Source organism: Myodes glareolus, chromosome 22 (genome assembly GCF_982192425.1).
Source record: "Myodes glareolus chromosome 22, mMyoGla1.1, whole genome shotgun sequence".
Taxonomy (NCBI): domain Eukaryota; kingdom Metazoa; phylum Chordata; class Mammalia; order Rodentia; family Cricetidae; genus Myodes; species Myodes glareolus.
The window spans coordinates 16,731,274-16,750,749 of record NC_142047.1 but is presented as its reverse complement, the minus strand read 5'-3'; the positions used below and the strand labels follow the sequence as shown (position 1 = coordinate 16,750,749).

The 19,476-nt window shown below is 53.0% G+C and overlaps 1 protein-coding gene across 9 annotated transcripts in view; it reads left to right on the top strand.

The window, feature by feature from the left end:
- Window positions 1–19,476, top strand: part of Znf423 (zinc finger protein 423) — a 298,629-nt gene that overhangs the window by 260,332 nt on the left and 18,821 nt on the right. For all 9 annotated transcript variants that reach the window (XM_085682055.2, XM_087900177.1, XM_048428569.3 and 6 more), the window contains 2 exons: window positions 12,745–12,876; window positions 14,280–14,395. In XM_085682055.2, coding sequence (XP_085538181.2) covers window positions 12,745–12,876; window positions 14,280–14,395 — 248 coding nt within the window. The remainder of the gene's footprint in view (window positions 1–12,744; window positions 12,877–14,279; window positions 14,396–19,476) is intronic.

Sequence of the window (19,476 nt, the reverse complement as noted above, 5' to 3'; positions counted from 1 at the left end):
TTGAGTCAGGGTTCTCTGTGTGGCCCTGGCTGTCCTGGAACTCATTCCATAGACCAGACTGGCCTGAAACTCACAGAGATCCACCTGTCTCTGCCTCCCAAGTGCTGAGATTAAAGGCACGTGCCACCATGCCCAGCTTTTTTTTTTTTTTTTTTTTTTTTTTTTAAGGAATTTAGAAAAATGCCCTTTCTGGAAAGGAAAGACACCATGGAAACCAGAGCTATGTGGGGGCTGGAGGTGGGGTGTGCATCTTACCACCGTGCGAGACCTGATGTCCACATTTCCTCGCAGCCTGTTGAGCTCACTTGAGCAGCGGAGGTTCCCTGTATGTTTTCTGCCATGATCTCTAGCAACTCACCAGGAAGCCTGCTTCCCTCCTTCTAGTCCACTCTGTCCCCTATCCCCTGCCCTTCTGGGCTAGGGGCTGTTCGGGCTGTTGCTCTGAACTACCTCATCCTGGTCAATGGGATCATCAAAGACCCTCACCCACCTCACCTGCAGGGCAGATGGCAACACTGCAGGGCTCTGAAATGTCCAGGTGCTGACACCAAAGCATCCTGAGGAAGTGTCTGGACTCTCCTGGCTCCAGAGCTGAACCAATCAAGCACTAATAGGACCTGGAGCTAACTAATGTGGCTCCCTTACCGCTGTCCTGTGCCTACTGGGGGAAGATGTCCAGGGATGGAATTAGGCTTGGCCTGGAAATGAGGACACATAGACAAGAAGCAGGGATCAGTGGACAAGAGAGGATGGTCCTAAGGATCCCATGGAAGCTGGCACACCTTGGGACACTGTGCCTTGCTGTGTGTGTGGCTCTCCCACTAAACTGAGGGCAGAAGAACGCTTCCCCCACCCCCCCTTTGGACTCATGTGACTGCTTGCTTGTAGGAAGTGTCGGCCATGTGAGTGTGTTTTCTTATTTATTTCCTGTTGCCTTCAAATTTCTAGTATGGGCTTTTCTTCTTACTGAACTCAGGTCCCAGCAAAACAAACAAAAACAGAAAAAGACAGAAACCAAACCTTACTTCTTTGAGATTGAGGTTTCACAAGCAGCAGTAGGAGCCCTACAGTCAGGCTTGGAAACACATGTATGCCTTCCTTGGTTGACTTAAAAGGCGGACTCCTTGGGTTGGTTCCTCTCTGTCGGCTTTGACATTCAGCAGGTATCTCCTGGTTGCTGACCTTCCTGCTGACCCATGGAGATGCTATGGCCAGGGCAGGATACAGACAGGTTCCATGGTGGGGTGGCTTATGGGCTTCTAGAACAGCTGTATGTTTCGGATCCATCATATACTGTGTGTCAGGCTCTGGATCCACCCCTCAGAGACACCTCATTCTTCTTGAATATTCCCACATTCATCACATTCACTCTGTCCGGAGCAGAGTGGCCATGCTGTTATGAAGGTAGAGTTAAGTTGAGGGTCAGGGCCGCTCCCGTGTAAGCAGGTTCATACAAGGCAATCACGAGCAATGCCAGCAAGCCATAGGGTGGGTCTTTATTCTCGCGGACAGCCTGGCTCCTAGTCACCCTGGTTACGGCTTTCAGAACTGCAGCGCTGTGCAGCCATGTGGATTCATTGGAAGTCATACCTAGGGTTGTGAGTTTTCTTTCCCTGACTAGACACACCTGATAGGAAACCATTTGGAGATGCATTTGTCATGGTGGCAAATAGCAGAGGCCCTGTTGGGCCATGTTGCCCAGCTGAGGTCTACCCATTGCCTTTGGCGCCCACATTACGCTGATGGTGGATTCAGCTGCGTGTCATGTACTACAGTTCAGTGACCCCAGATTGAGCCAGTGTTCTTGTGGGTCCCGGCATTCCTCACCATGCTGCATCTTGCCCCTGCACTCTCCTGAGGAACCCTCCGCAGGGATACACTGTTCTAACTGGTGGCCGGCAGCCCCACTGAGTCCTTGGGATCTGACCGAGGAACTGAGGGTTTCATTTTAACTGTAATTAATTCAAATATGAATTGCCAAGGGTGACCAGGAACTGCCATATTGGACAGTATAGCTCTAGAAGATGCCTTTTTTTTTTCTTTTGAGGAAAAGAATTTCCAAGAGAAATTATCCATCACTCTCTGTCCCCTGATGTTTCTACTGAGGTTGGAATGCTCCATGTCCAGTCAAAGGCTAAAGAGAAGTCGAGAAAGCAGTGGACTGTAGATTCCAAGCTGTCTGAGCACCAGTGTTTCCCGTCCTCTAGGTCCTACTGAGTGCGCAGTCTATTTTGCCTCTGACCTTGGGAAGGTCAGTGAAGGTGTGGCTCCTTCTCCTGCCACTGTGTGCTGTGTCTCTGCATCCTTGTAAGCCACGGCCTGGCTTTTTATTTTTTTCTATGCTGTCGCTCATTTCAAGGGATGATTTTGGTAGGGACAAAAAGTGATGCCGGCGGTAGCGAAAACCCTTGAAGCAGGGGTAATTCGTCTGTCCTCGGCAGGGTCGGTGACAATGAGGGCTTTGGAGCCTGCCTGTCACGTTAATTGTATATTATTAGAGGCCATTAATCTGAGGATTATTAACAAGATGGAGTCTTAGGCAGTTGCCTTGCTGGGGAAACTAATCTAAGATCAGCGATCTGCTAAAGGAGGCGAAGTTACTCGCGCCCAGGCGGCCGAGGCAGCTGAGCAGGGGGTGTGGAATCTTCACTTTCTGGGACGTCAGTCTTCAGTGTGGCAGACAGAAGGAAGAAGGGTATGGTTGTGAGGAGGGCTTGGGACCCGCTTCTTTTCAATGAATTTCAAACTCTATCAAGTTTCAGGTTCCAGAGGGTGGGAGGTAGAGAGGGTTTCTTTTAAATTGAGTTTTCTTGTGGTGCTGGGAACTGACTGAAGATCTCACCCGTGGTAGGCAAGGACTCTGCCCCTGAGGTATGCACCAGCCTCCTAGAGGTCTCCGCTCTTAGAACGAGGGTGTGCCTCGTGGTTGCTATTGAAGACGTTACCTTCTCCTGTCTGAGTGCCGCTGCTGAGGGTTCCTCCACTCTTCCTCTTAATACTCAGAAGGTACTCTCTATCCCTTGGTGACATTTCTTTTACCCAGGCAACCTGTCACCTTGTCCTGGAGGTCACACTCTGTGCAGAGAGCTAGAGGTTGGTTCTTCTGTCATTGTCCCCACTGGGGATGCTGCAAGACTCCTCAGCAGTGTCCCACCCAAACCATTCCAGGATTGACTGAGCTCTTGGGGCTTTTCAAGGTAGGGAGCCACTTACACAGGGGCACACATGGACCATGGACCTGAGCCAGAGATGAGTCAGCAGGTAAAAGTGCTTACTGCACAATCCTGGTTGACTTCGACTTCGGTTTGATCCCTGGAACAGGTGTTTTTTTTTGTTTTTTTTTTTTTTTTTTTTTTTTTTTTTTTTTAAGTCAGATGTGGGGCTGGAGAGATGGCTCAACAGTTAAGAGCATTAAGTTCTTCCAGAGGTCCTGAGTTCAATTCCCAGCAGCCACATGATGGCTCACAGCCATCTATAATGGGATCTGATGCCCTCTTCTGGCATGCAGGTGAACATGCAGATAGAATGTCATGTACACAATGATAATAAATCCTAGGGGAGAAAAGGTACTGATGTACATCTCTTACTGCAATGTGCCAGCCTGGAGCACCCAACACAGCGACAGAAGCAAGCTGGCTTAACCCGTGGAGGGAGAGACCCAACTCCTGAAAAGCTGTCTTGACCTCTCTGTGTGTACACACACACTCTCACATGCATCCACATACAACATAAACATGGATTTAAGAAAGAGCAACAGGGGGAACCACAGAGAAACAAGAGAGTCTGGTCTCGGGCGCCTCAGCAGGAGAGGTGCAGGGAATGCTCATTCCTGCTGCCCTGGGAAGCTGCTGTGAGCCTCCAGCCATGACTGTCAGTTGGGTGAAGGGGCTCGGGATCCGCACAGGTCAGCACATATATGGGGGCAGTATGGACGTAGATAAAGGGTGGCGACGAAACTGATGTGAACTCTTTAAAGGAATGGCAGAAATCTGATGCTTGCCCCCTACCTTGCAAACTGCAAACTGCAGTGCAAGGTAGTTTAAACTTGCCGTGGGTGGTGCTGACAGGAAAGCGCATGAGGCACAGACCATGCATTCTGGAAGGCGAGCAGGGCGCTATTGTTCTGATTTTGCCCACCAGGGTTTGGACACAGCGGGCACCAGTTTCTGAGTACAGTGTAGCCTCGCCTGTGGCCTTTCGTCTCCTCTCAACTCTCACTCTGCTGCAGCCCTGGGAAGCAAACTGCGTGTTCTGAAAGTGTTTGGTGCTAGGCTGTGATGGCACACACCTTTTACTCAGCACTTGGAAGGCAAAGGCAGGCTGATCCCTGAGTTTGAGGCCAGTCTGGTCTACAAAGCGAGTTCTCAGACAGCCAGAGCTGTTATATAGAGAAACCCTGTCTTGGACTCCCCACCCCTCCAAAAAAGGGGTGGTGGTGGTGCATGTTCTGTGGTAGAGGCAGTACAGCCTTTGTGCTGGACAGCTTTTGAGCTGGACAGCCCCAGACTCGTTCCCTTACTTGTTTGAAGAGACATGTGCCAGGTGGCTGATGAACTGTCACTTTGGCTATGATAGGAATTCTCCAATGATGCCTACCCGGAATCATTCTGGCTTTGCTGACCTCTGGCTGAGATCTGACCCTCTGACATGGCTCTCGGGAACACTTAGTCAGTGGAACCACCCAGAAGTCTTTGGATTTCAGTTTTGGAGGAGGTGAAAGCAAAGTACTTGTAACTTAGGAGAGCATCTGGCTTGGTCATATGGTTGGTCTTGCCCTGGAATCCCAGGTGAGGGTGTGGGTAGCCAAGTCGGCCAGTTTAGCCTTTCCCAAGGTGTGAGACTGCCCATCAGCCACCTAGCCCCAGTGCTCGCCTCAGTTATTGCGGAGAAGCATGCACACCTGCCCCGCACCTCTGAGTCGCACAACTAGAACAAACCTTTGGCACAGGGGAGAGTCAGGAGGGGACCCTCCCAAGCTCCCATAGTGCGCCCACACAGCAGACAATAGAGGCCCCTGCAGAGTCCACCTGCTCCGTGGACTTGACTAGACAGCGAGAGGCAGGAAGGCCCAGGGTGGTCTAGGAGAAAGCAAAGGACTATGGGAGAAGCTGATAGTTCCTCCGATGTACACGGGGCCTGTCCATGACAATGGCTACATTCTGCAGAGGAGGAGTCATGCTTCCTTCTTCCTAAAATCCCATAGCCTCTGTGTATAATGGTGCAGTGTCATCGGATCATTATGGCCTCAGCCTCTCCATCTAAGGAGATGGGGTGTGTGTGAGGGGAACCCGGGTAAATAAGTATAAATAGCATTGGTGCGGTGTCACCGAATTATCGTGGCCTCAGCCTCCTCATCCAAGGAGATGGGGTGTGTGTGAGGGGTACCTGGGTAAATAAGTATAAATAGTCTTCCTTCTGATATGTGACCGGATTATTTTCCAGTTGATTTCAAGCCTTGGCCCCAAGTGGCCCACAGATCAAAAAAAGATAAGGGTCAGTTACAAGGTTGAGCTCATTCTCCGTTGCCATAGCAACTGACCTCAGGCAACCCTCCAAGGACTACACCCAGCTCCCCAGGTGATATTTTTACTGTCCACGCCATCAATCCCAAGCCTTTCAAAACTCAGACTGCCTAATTGTCAGGGCTCTGTTTTGAAGAGGCTTTGGGTCCCTGTGGGGCCCCAGTTCAGGCTGCCAGAGCTCATTTATAGGCCCTCCTGAAACATCGGGGGAGTGTGATGATGGGTCCCTCCTGGCCAGACAGGCCTAGAAAAGTACCCCTGGGGAAATGAGGGGTATAGCCCATCCTCCAGGATTAATTAGGAAACTGTGAACCCAAGGTGGGGGTAGCAGTGGCAGTGACAGTGGGGCCTTCCTGACTGGTATGGAGTGTCAAGGGGCACAAAGCACCAAGCACTGGGGCAGGGTATTGGTGATGCCTGAAGGCTGCAGAGAGTTGTGGTCACTGGTTCATAGGGTTTCCGGTATCTCTTTCTATAGCAAATGGTTTCCTACATTAGCTGGTGTGGGCAAAATGCAACTTTAGATACCCTGCCTCTTAGAGAGCTGGGTGCGCTGTGCTCTGGCCAGCAGTCTCTGGGCCACATGGGTGGGTGTCCAATTTCAGTACAAGCCTCACACACCAGAGCACTCTGAAAAGCCATCTTCTCTTTGGGGCTGAAGCTGAGCTTGAGATTCTCCCCCCCAGGAGCTAAGGTGAGAGATCTGGGGGATGGGTAGGGGCTGCCAGGGTCCAGGGTCATCTCGGCGTGCCCTCCGGCATTTTCCCATTGACCCTTCTCAACTCTCACCCATTGGCGCCACCTCTCAGACTCACCTGCCCTCTCCTCTTCTGCCCAGCAACTTTTGTTCCTGGCTGACAACAAAGACTGACTCCCAGGAGCCACTCTCTATTTCCTGTTTCAGTCTACAGGCTTTCATTTAGCGGGAGGTGCGGGAGAGGGTGCTCTCTCCTGGGTCTCTCCACTACACATACTTCCTGCCTCCTCATTTGCTTAGAGAACTGAAATAGCCGTCCTTGCTTTTCCCCATGGGTAGAGGATTGGGGGTGTGTCTGGGCCTGGGCTGTGGACCTCAGGACCTTCTTTTGATCCGTTTGGGCCAGGCCGTGGGCTCAGGCTGTGGGCTCAGGTTGTGGGCTCAGGTTGTGGGCTCAGGCCGTGGGCTCAGGCTGTGGGCTCAGGACTGACACTGTGGAGTTAAGCCCACAGGACTTTTCTTTGGTGGCTAATTGATGACTTCAAGGACCACAGTCCCTTGCATTTCCTCTACTTGCAGCATTGCTACCCCAAGGATGATGCCACAGCGGGGTGCCATCCTACATTGCCACTCTTTTTCCCCAACTTGGAAAAGTCCCCAGCTTTCTTGCCAATACCCTGAGTTAGTGCTAGCAAGGGGCCCGACCGACTCAAACATGGAAAGTGGGGTCTTTGTTTTCACCCTTTTGCGTGCACCACATCTGCAAAAACCCAACGTGTCCAGGGTGAGGGTCAAGGCCATGCTGAGTTCACTTGAAATGGGCCCCTCCTCCAGTTAGAATTCTGAGGATACAGCATGTTGCAGGGGCCCCTGGTTCACTGTTTATCCGAGTGGCAGGACACCTCCTTGGCTGTCCCAGGCACCGGAGGGCAGGTGTTTGGTTTTCAGCCTCTTTTTGTCCTGGGGTCTGAGTGTCACTGTCAGCTTGCTAGACACCCCTCCTCCCCCCCAAAAAAAAGATTAAGGAGCACGGGTTGTCTTTCTGGCTCTGGTCATCCCCCTGCCTTTTCTTACATTCTCTAAGGCTAGTGTGGACTTTGAAGGAGGAAGAACGGATGGCCTGTGTAGTCCTTGGAGAGGATCATTTCTCTCGAGGTCTCCTCTCAGGTCAGTTGAGGGAGCCAAGAAAAGCTGTGCTTCTTTGAGGATCCACAGATTAAATATGAGGTCACTCTGGTTGGGGGTGCCCACAGGCCTGTGACAGCGTTTCCTAGCACCTTCTAGGATCTTCCAGGCATGGCAGGCGTTGTTTCTTGCTGACCTGAGCAACAGCCTCGGGGCTGTCAGGAACTCCATCCACCCAACCCTGTGGCCCAGCATCCAAGGCCACAGCCTTGTGGGGGTAGCAAGCACCCCCATGGTTTATAAAGGCAGGGGGAAAAGTGCGAGAAGAGATGTAGAGTGCCCGTGGTTTAGCGAGAGGTGTCCCCTGAGGCCTTTTCAAGGAGGTCTCCCTGAGTGCAAGGAGAAGTGGAGGTTATGGATGTTTGGGAAGAGTTTCAACGAGGGCAGAAGTCCCGTGGTAGAAGCAGTCTGCTTGCCTGCCTGCCTTGTGGAAACCCTGTGATTATTCTTCCCAGTTTCTAGCAGAAACGTAAGCACAAAGAGGTTATGTGAATCACACAAATATGCATAATAAATGTTAGTGGCACTGGGACTCAAACCCAAGTGTTTCTAGTTCTGACTTGCCTGTCCTTCATTTCCACTTCCTGAATGTAAGTGACTAGTTGTGCCTCCTACAGCAGTCACCAACCGTCTTCCTAAAGAGGGACACACATTAATGATAATGGTACCTTTTCCAATGCAATCTCTGCCAACAGATCCAGATCAGGCAACATGTCTGGAGCGGGTCTGCTCAGCTCCGTGGAGTCCAAGAACAATGCCCTGTCCACTCCCTCCACAGTCTGCTGCTTCTCCCTCCCAGGCAGCAAATTATGGCCTCTGAGTGTGTGCTTGGCCTGCCTTTGACATCAGGGGGACCTGCTGGCGTCTCACCTTCAGGGGTCTGATAATCGGCTCTCTCTCCTCCTGGCTTCCTCCAAGACATGTATGGAAATAAGTATGTGTCTGCCACGGATCAAATGCATTTGGAGACAAAAGTCGGGGCCGAGGACATTACAGGGAGCCATCATCGCTGCACGGTGCTCTTCCACAAAGCCCTCAACTCCCCTTTTGGGTGACACAGTTTCAGCCTGAAAGGTTCCAGTGAGCTGACTTGGTTTTAAGCAAACGCATATCCTATTATTTTTTTGAGAAATGAAGTGTAAAATTAACACTTATTATTCCCGAGCAGAGGAGGAAAAAAAAAGAAAAACAGGGGCTCTGGAAGCTTCATGCTTGGTGACTTATTTGTCTAACACATTGTGACTTTTGTTTGTTTGTTTGTTTGTTTGTTTGTTTATCTAGTTGTCTTAGAGACAGCTTCTTGCTAGTCTGTTCTCCTCTAACTCAATCTGTAGCCCAGGGTGGCCTTGACCTCACAGCTGGTTTGCCTGAATGCTGGGATTCAGGTGTGTACCACCATGCTCGATTTATTTTCACTTTAAAAAAAAATTAGACAAAATCCATAGATTTCCTGTGCCAGCGTGACTCCCAGGGAGCAGGAGGCAGATCTGAATTTCAGGACGAGATCTGCATTTCACTTTATGAACGAGCGGGGCCGTGTAGCTCACTTGAGGTGTGCAGGTCTCTCTTATGGATGCCTGTCATGCTTTATAAAAAAAAAAAAAAAATAAGGGAATAGGGAGGATGGAAGTGATTGTGAGTCTTAACTCACAAAGTCCCCCAGCTCCCACACTGGGGCGGAGAGGCCCGAGAGCTCCCAGACAGCTTTGTCATTCTGCTCCGAGGTGTGGCAAGCTCGGTGCGGTGCAATCTTATATAATTCAGAAAAGTGATTCTCGGAGGGTACCGCGGTCTTGGGACAGAAGGAGAGGCTGTTGGCGCCTGGGGGTGAGAGTGATGGTGGCGGGCAGGCGGGGTTTGCTGGCAGTGGGGCATATGCACCCCGCCTGCCAGCCAGCAGCGTTTGTCACACTAACTAGGACAGTCCCTCACCGCCTCCCGGCCCTCCCCCATTTCCGGGCTGGCTTTCTAGGCAGAGGTGCACTTGATGGGCACCCCAGGGAGTGCAGCCCACCCTGCCATAGGAAGGAGCCTGGTCTGTGAAGACTAGCAAATCAAAGGCCAAGCTGAAGGAAAGACATTCCGAGGTCTGCGGGAACCCCCAGGCTCTTTGTTGTCCCCTCACCCTTGGACTTTCTGCGTGCGTTATTCACCCCCCTTCCCCAGGTCTGACTCTTTCAAGCACTTGGGGGAGACAGAGGAAAGGGTCCCAGACAGGCAGTTGTCTGTCTGCTGGGCTTTTGATCTAATTAGCCCAGAACCTCACTTTGACACAGGTTCGGGCTGTGATTTGTCAGCCGTTTAGGCCCCCGCAAGCGGCTGGCGGCTCAGGGCCGCCTGACTGTGCACATATTTATGAACGCGGGTGCTGGGCGGAGCTGCCTCTGTGAATCAGAGGGGAGCAGCTGATGAATTGCTCGGCGCTCATGAAACGGAAAGTGACTGTCAGACATGATTTCTCTGATTTACAAGTTGCAGGAGCCTTCTTTGTCCTCTCAAGTGTTTGTATATGAGACAGCCCCAGCCTCGTTCACAGCCGAGCAGTGAAAGGTTCGCTCTGGAGTCGGAGCAGTCAGCCATCGCTCAGCTCTTCTGCAGAGCCAGCTCTAGCCAAACAGGGGCAGAGGCCCAGCAGGGCGTCTCTCCTCAGGCCGGCTTCCTGAGCCCGCTCTAGGTGGCCTGCGCGTGGGGAGCTTCAGACAGCAAGGCAGCATCCTTGCCCACAGGTGCTGGGGCTGGAAAGTCTTGGGTTCCGGAGCGGCGAGAGGCTGCTGCTCGTGGGTGAGGTGGGGGTGGGAGTGGGGCACGCACATGTGATCAGCTTTGTATGCTGCACAGAGCAACACCCCAATCTTAGCAAGTGACCTCATTCTCTGAACCTGTTTCTTCTTCCTGGAAATCCCATTTCCTAGTCAGCAGCACTGCTTTCTGAGACTGCTGGTGTCAAGGTCTGTAGAATCCTCTCGCCGCTGCCCCTCTCTCTCCTGCCGTCCCCATTGCCAGAGGAAAGCCACGCAAAGGGGTGGTTCTCACCAGGCTGGCGTGCACTCATTCATCCACGCACCAGGCTCTGAGAAGCGTTGTTGGTGTAGTGGGGAGGAGTGCAGGGCATGTTGGGGGGTCTTTAGAGGCAGCCCCCCACACTGGAAGTCATATCTAATTACAATGAGTGTCTCCCATGGGAACTGGAGGAGGTGCGCGGGGCCTTTGTGGCAAGCGTGCTGAGCCTGCCCCATGTCCCCAAACTTGTCAATGAGTCTCTTTTCCACTAGTGTACAGGGAGGATCTGCTCGCATTTCTGCCGGGTGCACGTGGCCTAGTTGCTGGGGCTCTAGGGACATGACAAAAACCCGGCAGATTCCAGCCACTGGGCTATGTGGGGCAGGCCCACCTGCACATACTATTGTGCAGTTCAGCTGTGGGGGTGCCCTGGGTGTGGGGGATGAGCCGGGCCAGGGGAATGAGAGCCTGCTGTCCCAGCATTCCTGCCAGGGCCTGGGGACCCAGGGACTCGCCAGGAGGCTCAGCCCATCTGTGTCTGTGGCTTGCCACCAGCAGAGCCCCTCTGCTACCTAATTCTTGCCTTTGAGGGCAAATCAGAGCACCTGGCACCTTTGGTGAGCCCAGTTCCCCCGGGGAGCCAAGGGAGGGCTGTGTCCTTGGCTGTCCCAGATTGCATTTTTGCCAAAACAGCCATGCCCAGCAGTATACACCGACTGAGCACCGGCTATGTGCTGTATGCTGTTTTATATGAATTAACTCGTTAATTCACACCTTGGCTAGAAGAGGAAGGATGGTCCTGAGAGTGTCTTCTAAGAGAAGACACTGAGGCATAGCGAGTTGCAGAAGCCCATGTCTATCTACTCTGGCTGGCACGATACTCAAGTGAGGGAGCCCACACCTCCTCTGACCACTGGGCTAAAAGCGTGGATCTCAGCTCAAGTCCAGCAAGTGAGCAGGCGTGGCATGGCCCCTCCACTCATTCCACTCTCTGGGATACCCTGGAGGGAAGGCTTAGATGTTGAAGCAGTTCCCAGGTGGGAGCATTTGTTCTGGTAGGAAGCAAAGGGAGGAGTCTGCCCATTCTTGTGACCGGAAGCATAGGCAACTGTTTCCACAAGAGACACTTGCTTGTTGCAACTTCTTCTAGGCTCGCACCAAGCTCCCTCACCCACTTCTCCTCCGCTGTCCTCTCTGACCCTGCACTTCTAGAGTATCCCTCACACCAGCTTAGCAGCCGATGCGCCCTGGTCCCCATCCCCACTGGAATGAGGGAAAGACATTATCTATTTCACTCTCCACTTCTAACCAGTTCCTGGCACATCACACACACCCGATGAGTATGCCATGGATTTTTAAAGACCTGGTTACTCCCTTCAGCATCAAGTACCCAGTAGGCCCCCCTTTTCCCCGGGATTTCAGAACTCAAGCTGTTGAACATGGCTTGTGACCGGAGGAAACATGACCAACATTTCAGATACCTACATCTAAACCCAAACCCTGGCTACTGCAAGAGTCAGGGCTGGGCCATCCAAAGCAGAGATAGGATTTGTGTCCGTGGTTCCTACACAGCTTGAATTCCAGGGCTCAGAGATGCCCTTGTGCAGGGTGACCTGCAGCTGGTGTAGGGTGTTCCAAGACTGGTGTGGGGTATTGTGGGGCATCATGCGACTGGTGCAGGGTGGTGTCCCAGGGCTGATGCAGGGTGGTGTCCAGGGCTGGTGCAGGGTGGTGTCCAGGGCTGGTGCAGGGTGGTGTCCCAGGGCTGGTGCAGGGTGGTGTCCAGGGCTGGTGCAGGGTGATGTCCCAGGGCTGGTGCAGGGTGGTGTCCAGGGCTGGTGCAGGGTGGTGTCCAGGGCTGGTGCAGGGTGGTGTCCAGGGCTGGTGCAGGGTGATGTCCCAGGGCTGGTGCAGGGTGGTGTCCAGGGCTGGTGCAGGGTGGTGTCCAGGGCTGGTGCAGGGTGGTGTCCAGGGCTGGTGTAGGGTGGTGTCCAGGGCTGGTGCAGGGTGGTGTCCCAGGGCTGGTGCAGGGTGGTGTCCAGGGCTGGTGCAGGGTGGTGTCCAGGGCTGGTGCAGGGTGGTGTCCAGGGCTGGTGCAGGGTGATGTCCCAGGGCTGGTGCAGGGTGGTGTCCAGGGCTGGTGCAGGGTGGTGTCCAGGGCTGGTGCAGGGTGGTGTCCAGGGCTGGTGCAGGGTGGTGTCCAGGACTGGTGCAGGGTGGTGTCCAGGGCTGGTGCAGGGTGGTGTCCCAGGACTGGCAGTGTCCCGGGACTGGTGCAGGGTATCTTGGCGCCAGTTGCTCCTGTGTGAGCGTCACTGAAGTTGTCACTTTCTCTTGCAGAGGAAGGCATTAACCACGAGTGTAAGCTGTGTAACCAGATGTTCGACTCCCCAGCCAAGCTCCTCTGCCACCTCATCGAGCACAGCTTCGAGGGCATGGGTGGTACTTTCAAGTGCCCCGTGTGCTTCACAGGTATGGTACCCACGTGGGCATGACAAGAATGCATGGGAGTGGGGAGGAGTCTACCCTGTGTCATGACTGGAGCCTAGCCTCTCAGCCCCCCTCTCTTTTGAACCCCAGATTCCCTGCATACACAGCTGACCCATAACCCACCTGTACCTTTCTCTTGGGCAGTTTGGGTGACGCCTTTCCTATCCCTCCTCCTGTTGCAGCTGAGTGACTGCTCTCTCCAGCGCATCTCTGTTGCAGTTGGCCCGCCCTTCCCTGGTCCCTCCGTGCTCTGTGGAGCCATGACCTCCACCCAGCATCAGTGGAGCTGCTCTGTATACCCTCTACTTCCAGCCTTTGGGCCCCCTGGCCCAGCCAGGTTTCAGCCAAGCAGCTTGAGGGCAGCTTTGTTGGCCACGTCTCCAGCCCCCAGGCTGGCTGCCAGCCCCAGCAAGTGAGCGGCTGTCCCGGCCTGAGGCACATCTCGGGGGCTTTACTGGCCCCCTCCTGCTGCCCAGATGGCAGCCGGTGTGCACAGGGAGCTGGGCTCTCCCGGCCTCCCTGACATCTGCTGTCTACCGCTGCGGGAAGCCCACCCTAGGGGGGTGCCTGGCAGGAGGCTATCTCTGAAGTGCTTTCGTCCCAGACACACAGCTGCTTTGGGTGACCTCCTGGGTGTGCCCAGGGCTGGGCTGCCATGGGGACTGCTGCCACTGGGAAGTGAAGAAGCCACTGCTATGACCTGCTTATGACACGCATGTGTATGCACGTGCCTGTGGGGTCCCATCGCCCTGGGACACCCTGGTCCTTCCCTCCCTCCTGCAACTCAGGATCCCCTGCCCATCTGTTAGCATCACATGCAAGGATGCAGACAGTAACCCTGACAACAGGAGCCGTGATTCGTGGGGTTGCCTAACTGCTTGGTACCAGGCACTGTGCTTTGCTGACCTAATTCCAATCTTCTCTCGGCAACCTGCTTGCCGTTGGACCTTGGGCAAGTCATTTCATGTTCCTGGAGCCTCGGTTTTCTTCTCTGTCAGATGGGATAAGAACAATGACTGCCTTGCAGTGCAAAGGCATTTGGCTGATAGAGGGTATATCCACCATCTTTAACCATGAGCTACTGCATTCTTTTAGACACCTCGCCCATATGATCCTCCCAGATATCTGGTCGGTGATGTGTTTACTGGCGGTAACTCTTAAAGCAAGGTCCAGAGCCCAGAGAGCTTGATTTTTTTTTTCCCCCAAGGCTGCACAGCTACTGAGTGGCAAACCTAGTTTATCAGTGTCAAGGTCCCCTGATGGGTACTAATGCTCCCAGAAATACTCTTGGCTAACCCTGGCTGTGCCTGGGTGATCCCAGCTTGGGGAGAGGTGGTGGGACTGAGGCTGAAGCTGGCCCCTGACTGTCGTGTCTGTGTGTGCAGTCTTCGTCCAGGCCAACAAGCTGCAGCAGCATATCTTTGCCGTGCACGGACAGGAGGACAAAATCTACGACTGCTCGCAGTGCCCGCAAAAGTTTTTCTTCCAGACAGAGTTGCAGGTGAGTGTGTCAGCCTCTGTGCGCCAGCGGCTGCGCTCCTGACTAGCTGGCGTAGTCTGTGCCAGCCTGTGTATTCTTGGGGGAGCCTACAGAAGGAGGCTGAGCCCGGAGCAGACTCCAGCTCCAACCCATCCTGTTCTCCTCTCAGATCATCTGATAGGATTTGCCTGGGTTTGGCTTTGTGGTCTGTGTGACTCATGCAGCCTGAATTCAGCTCTGCCGAGACAACTGGAATATAAGAAGTAATGGATGTCTATTGGCTCCAGCTCAGAGGAAGGGCGATAAATACTAAGGCCAGTGTGGCCCTCAGGTGGCCACAAGGGTCTCCACCAGCTTCCTTGATCCTCCAGAGTCTACCATAACCAAGGGATCCTCATGCAGGGCACCACTGGGTGGACACCTGCAGTCCTGCCCCTGAGTCCCATGGGCCTCCTTCTTTTCTTACTTGGTACTGATTTTTCTGAAGATCTGGATCTGGGTCCAGAACTTTCTGTCCCACTGATTTCTCCAGGAAATTCTTATTAACATGGAAGAGCTCACATGCCTACTAGAAACATCATCCATGCTCACACAAAAGTCACACCTCGTAATAGTATCGCTATGACAGTTCCTCCCGCCCATCGACACTGACAGTGCGCATACACCGAGGGGTGGCAGACTCATACAGCTTAGCACTGCAGGCCTTGAAACTATACCCCTATCCCCTGGAACCAAGCCACATGGATGCTCAGAAACGCTGCCCACTGGGGAGTCACTGCTATCAGTAGCAATGGGGAGATCAGCTTGCAGCAGCGGAATCCTTAAGATTACTGTAGCCTGGAACAAAGGCTTGCTTCCTTGTCGTTTGTGTGGCAGATCCAGACAGAGTTCATGATATTTGGTGACCTGTGCCCACAGAGGATCCATGCCCATCTATGTTTCCATAGTCACCATGCAGGGAGGAGAAAGAGGGAGGGCGGGAGAGGTAATGAGTGCACCAGCTCTTCCGGCTTCCACTGGGAAGTGAAGCAGTCAGCCTCTCCACACAAGTCACACCGTCACTCTGTGCTTGGCTTCCTGAGGGTAGAAAGGAGCATCACTGTCTGAATGCATAGGTAGGGAAGCTGAGGCTGCCGAGGAAGCAGAAGGGAGCTGGCATGTGACAAGATCCCTAAAGATGCGCTTTGCGTTCACAGGTGCATCAGCCCGCAGGGCAACACTTACCTCATACCTATGCAGTGTTGTGCCTGCATCCAGGGACCTTCCACCCACCCAGAGCAAGAGGCTGACAGTCACCCAACACTTTCCTGGTCATAGCAGTACCTGGTGCAGGGCAGGCTGAGCCTTCTTCGCAAGGCTTCAGCTCACCCCATTTGTATAGTTGTTGAAAATAGGCCCAGGAAGGGTGCAGAAAGGGCTTTGTCATTGGCTGGCTGAGTCCTGATTGAGCTTGGCTCTAGCCGAGTAACCAGACCTTGGAGAGTGCCGGGTTCTTTTCTTCTTGGCAAGCCCAATGCATCCATACATTCTTCTGTTGTTCGCGTGGCCTTCAGTTCCTCCCCAGTGTGGATGAGTTAGACATCCCGTTAAGCAGAGCAGGCCGGGGAGAGCTCCACTTCCAGGAGAGCATCATGGTCAGGTCTTTCTTGCTTTCCTAGCTGGTCCATTCCCTGAGCCTCTGTGCTGAGGATATTGAGGAGCCAGGACCCAGGACCAGGGCTAGCAATCGACCCACGCTGGGCAGTCTGGGAAGCTGCCTTGCCATAGCTTTCACAGCCTGTCCTAACCCTATCTGTCTTACTGGTGTGGCCCATCTATCAGAGGAGGCCAGGGTCCCCTGAGGGCTGGAGCTTTCTATAACCCAGCAGGACAGGCTGCCTAGAAATACCTTAGTCTGTACAAACCACTGTCCTTAGTACATAAAGTCACGATTGCTTTGCACTTGGCCTTTCTTCCTCCTGGCTTTGTTCGCTTCCGTTGTTCCGGATACCATGAAGGGAACAACTGGTCTCTTCTTGTTGGCTTTAAGACGTCTCCCTGAGGGTCTGGGAGATGTGGTTCAGTGGGTAAAGAGCTTGGTGCCTATGTGTGACACTCTGACTTGACAATTCCCCAAAGGCTTGTAAAGTCAGGTACTTAGCGCACACCTGTAATCTGGTTGCTTCAGCCGTGAGATGGGAGGTGGGGATGGGGGAATCCCTGGGAGCTCACGAGAGAGCTAGCCTGGTGTATGCAGCAACACACAACAAGGAGACCCCGTCTCAATGTGTTAGATGAGGACCGACACCCAACTTTGTTCTCTGGCCTTTGTGTATGCACCACAACAAGCATGTTCATTCTGTGTCTGTCTCGGTCTCTCTCTCTCTGTCTCTGTCTCTCTCTTTCTCTCTCTCTCTCTCTCTCTCTCTCTCACACACACACACACACACACACATACACACACACACACACAGTGTGTGTGTGAACGAGGGTAGGAAAGGAGAGAGATATATAATAAATAAGTAAATAAATAAATAAATTTCTCCCTGAAAAAGAGGATCCTTGTTCCAATTTCTCTGCCATGTCGGTGGCACCGTGGGTGCTAGCTTGACTTCCTGATTGTACGGGTATTGGGAAACTAGGGTAATATACTGCACCTCATGTTGCCTCTGCTAACCTTGGGCAAATAACCAACCCGAGAATAACCAAGCCTGTAATTCTGGCTGTTTGGGAGGCTGAAACAGGAAGATTAAAAAGTTCAAGGCCAGCCTGGGTAACTTTGACCCTGCCTTAAAATAAAAAGAATATGTAGCTCAGTGGTAGAGTACTTTCCAGCCTACACAGGCCCTGGGACCCATCTCTAGCACTTCCTAAAGGGAAAAGCCGGCCCCTAGAAGCCGCTGCTTCCCTGGTCACCCCGATAACCTTTGAGTGGGATCCTCAAGTACAAGAACCTCACTAAATTATAGCCTTAACAACTCACTATTTTCTGCAATTAGTTATTTTAATTACAGACCGTTTAAACGGGAAGTGTAACAACACTAAATCTATGCAAATAATGGCTTTCATTAAGTAACTTGAGTAGCAATTTTCTGGGTTTGAGGAGGGTGTTCAGGCCCCACGGTTTCATTGCCATTAACTGGAACTGGTCTGGATTGTCCTGTTTGTGTGAAGACAGCAAGGCTGAGGTGTCCGCTGGGTGCCATGTAAGGAAGGGCTCATGGGACAACAGGCAGTGAGACCAGCCAAGACGCCTGCCTTTGCTGAGCCTCAACTGTGTGCCGAATGTTGAGTCAGGAGGCTCTGCGGAGCCGGAGTCGGTGGGCGCAGGGACTGCGGGCTAAGAGCACTCAAAAAGATGCACAGTCTAGGGCTGAGCTTACCTAGGACTGGAATGTCCTGCTGTGGGGCTAGGAGGGTGCCAGCGCTGGACACCTACAGGCTTGTTCTTTCTGTGTCTGTCCCCGAAGAGTGGGTACATTCCCGGGACACAGTTGCCAGAATGAGGGAGGTGCGGGCCTTATTTACATCTGAGTTCAGCTTGCTCTGCTGAGATTCATTCAGAGGAAGTTGGATAAACTGTGTTTATGCATGGCTAGGAGCATGAGAGGGGACTAAGCTCATCTATGCGGTGCTTGTGTATGGAGGGCTGTGTGTACCCAGTGCCGGTTCTAGGGCTAAGCTAAAGCTTCTGTAGCAGAGAGCCATGTGTGACCGGCATGAGAGAGGTGTCCAGCTAGGGCAAGAGCCGGCAGAGCACAGCTGAAGCAAAGAGCAGGGCCTCGTGGGCAGGGAGAAGCAGATGGAACACAGGTCACAGCAACGTGTGTAGGATCATGGAGATTCGACTCTCCTTCCATTGTGGTAGGAGCCCAAGCAGGAGAGAAGACAGATGGACCTCCTACATCTAGATTTTGGAACTGTGCTTTGGGAAGACACCATTGAGAGAATGGAAAGTCACGGGCAGGGGAGAGGTCCTTGCCCATCACCTGTCTGCTAAAGGTTTGAGCAAACGTGTAATGAACTCTAAAACTCAATTAAATGAGCCAAACCTTTTAACAGGCCGGCCTCCCAGAGAAGACGAATGTCATGTCGGTTGTGACAGGAAGAAGTAGAGAAAGCCACAGTGTGATGCCGTCCATGGCACCAGAGTGGCTAAAGCCAGGCAAATAAAGAAAGCTGGGAGCTGGTCTGGGGCCTGGGTACTGGAGCCAGAAACTCTGGCACCCTGCTGAGGGAATTCAACATGGTCGAGTTGGTAGAGCCATAGGACAAAAAGAAAGTTCTGCCTATAGTGGCCGTGCCTCAGAATCAACCCAGGACATTTGTCCAGAAAGAGGGAAGCTGAGACACCCCCTCCCCCTCCCCACACCCTACACTGGTGACTGAAACAGCCGTGCCGGCAGTGGCCCCACAGTGGAAGCTCCCAGCTTTCACTCCCGGTGAATGGGTGATACTTCCTGACTGGTGTCTACGGATGTTGAAATAACCTGGAGGGATTTCCCATGCCAAGCAGGAGAGGTCAGACACAAAAGGACCTGCCGTGTGCATTCTGACAAGACATTTCAGGGAAAGCAAAAATGCTTCGGTACAGAAAGCTGGCCAGGGTCAGTGCCTGCAGGTGGCCCAACAACAGGAGGGAACACGGGCTTCCCTAATCACCCCAGTCACACACAGCACACCTGTGCCCTCAGGTCACGTGCTGGGCATGGGGACCCAAGCTGACCTCCGAGTTTCCAGGAAGCATATTGTCCCTAAGTGTTCCGCAACTCTGGAGAGAAGAGGCTTCCCAGCATGCTCAGGAACCCCAAGCTTTGGGAAAAGGCATGATGTTTGATCATGGCTACTCCTGATTTTCTCCTCTGGAGAGAGCTAAAACCTCAGAATGAATGAAACTGTAGCGATATAGGTGGCTTCTGTGAGCCAAGAGTAGGAGATGGCATTGGGTTCTTGGCGTCCTGTCTGCGGGAGCTCAGTGTCACTGAAAGCAATGGGGCTCCACCTGCAACCGCCTTGTCCTTTCCTTCTGTTCTTACCCGGTGGCTTGTGGCTGTTGGCTTCCTTATCTGTACACGGGAGTGGGGGGGTCCAGCCCTTCCTCACAGAAATGCTGGAAAGGCCCC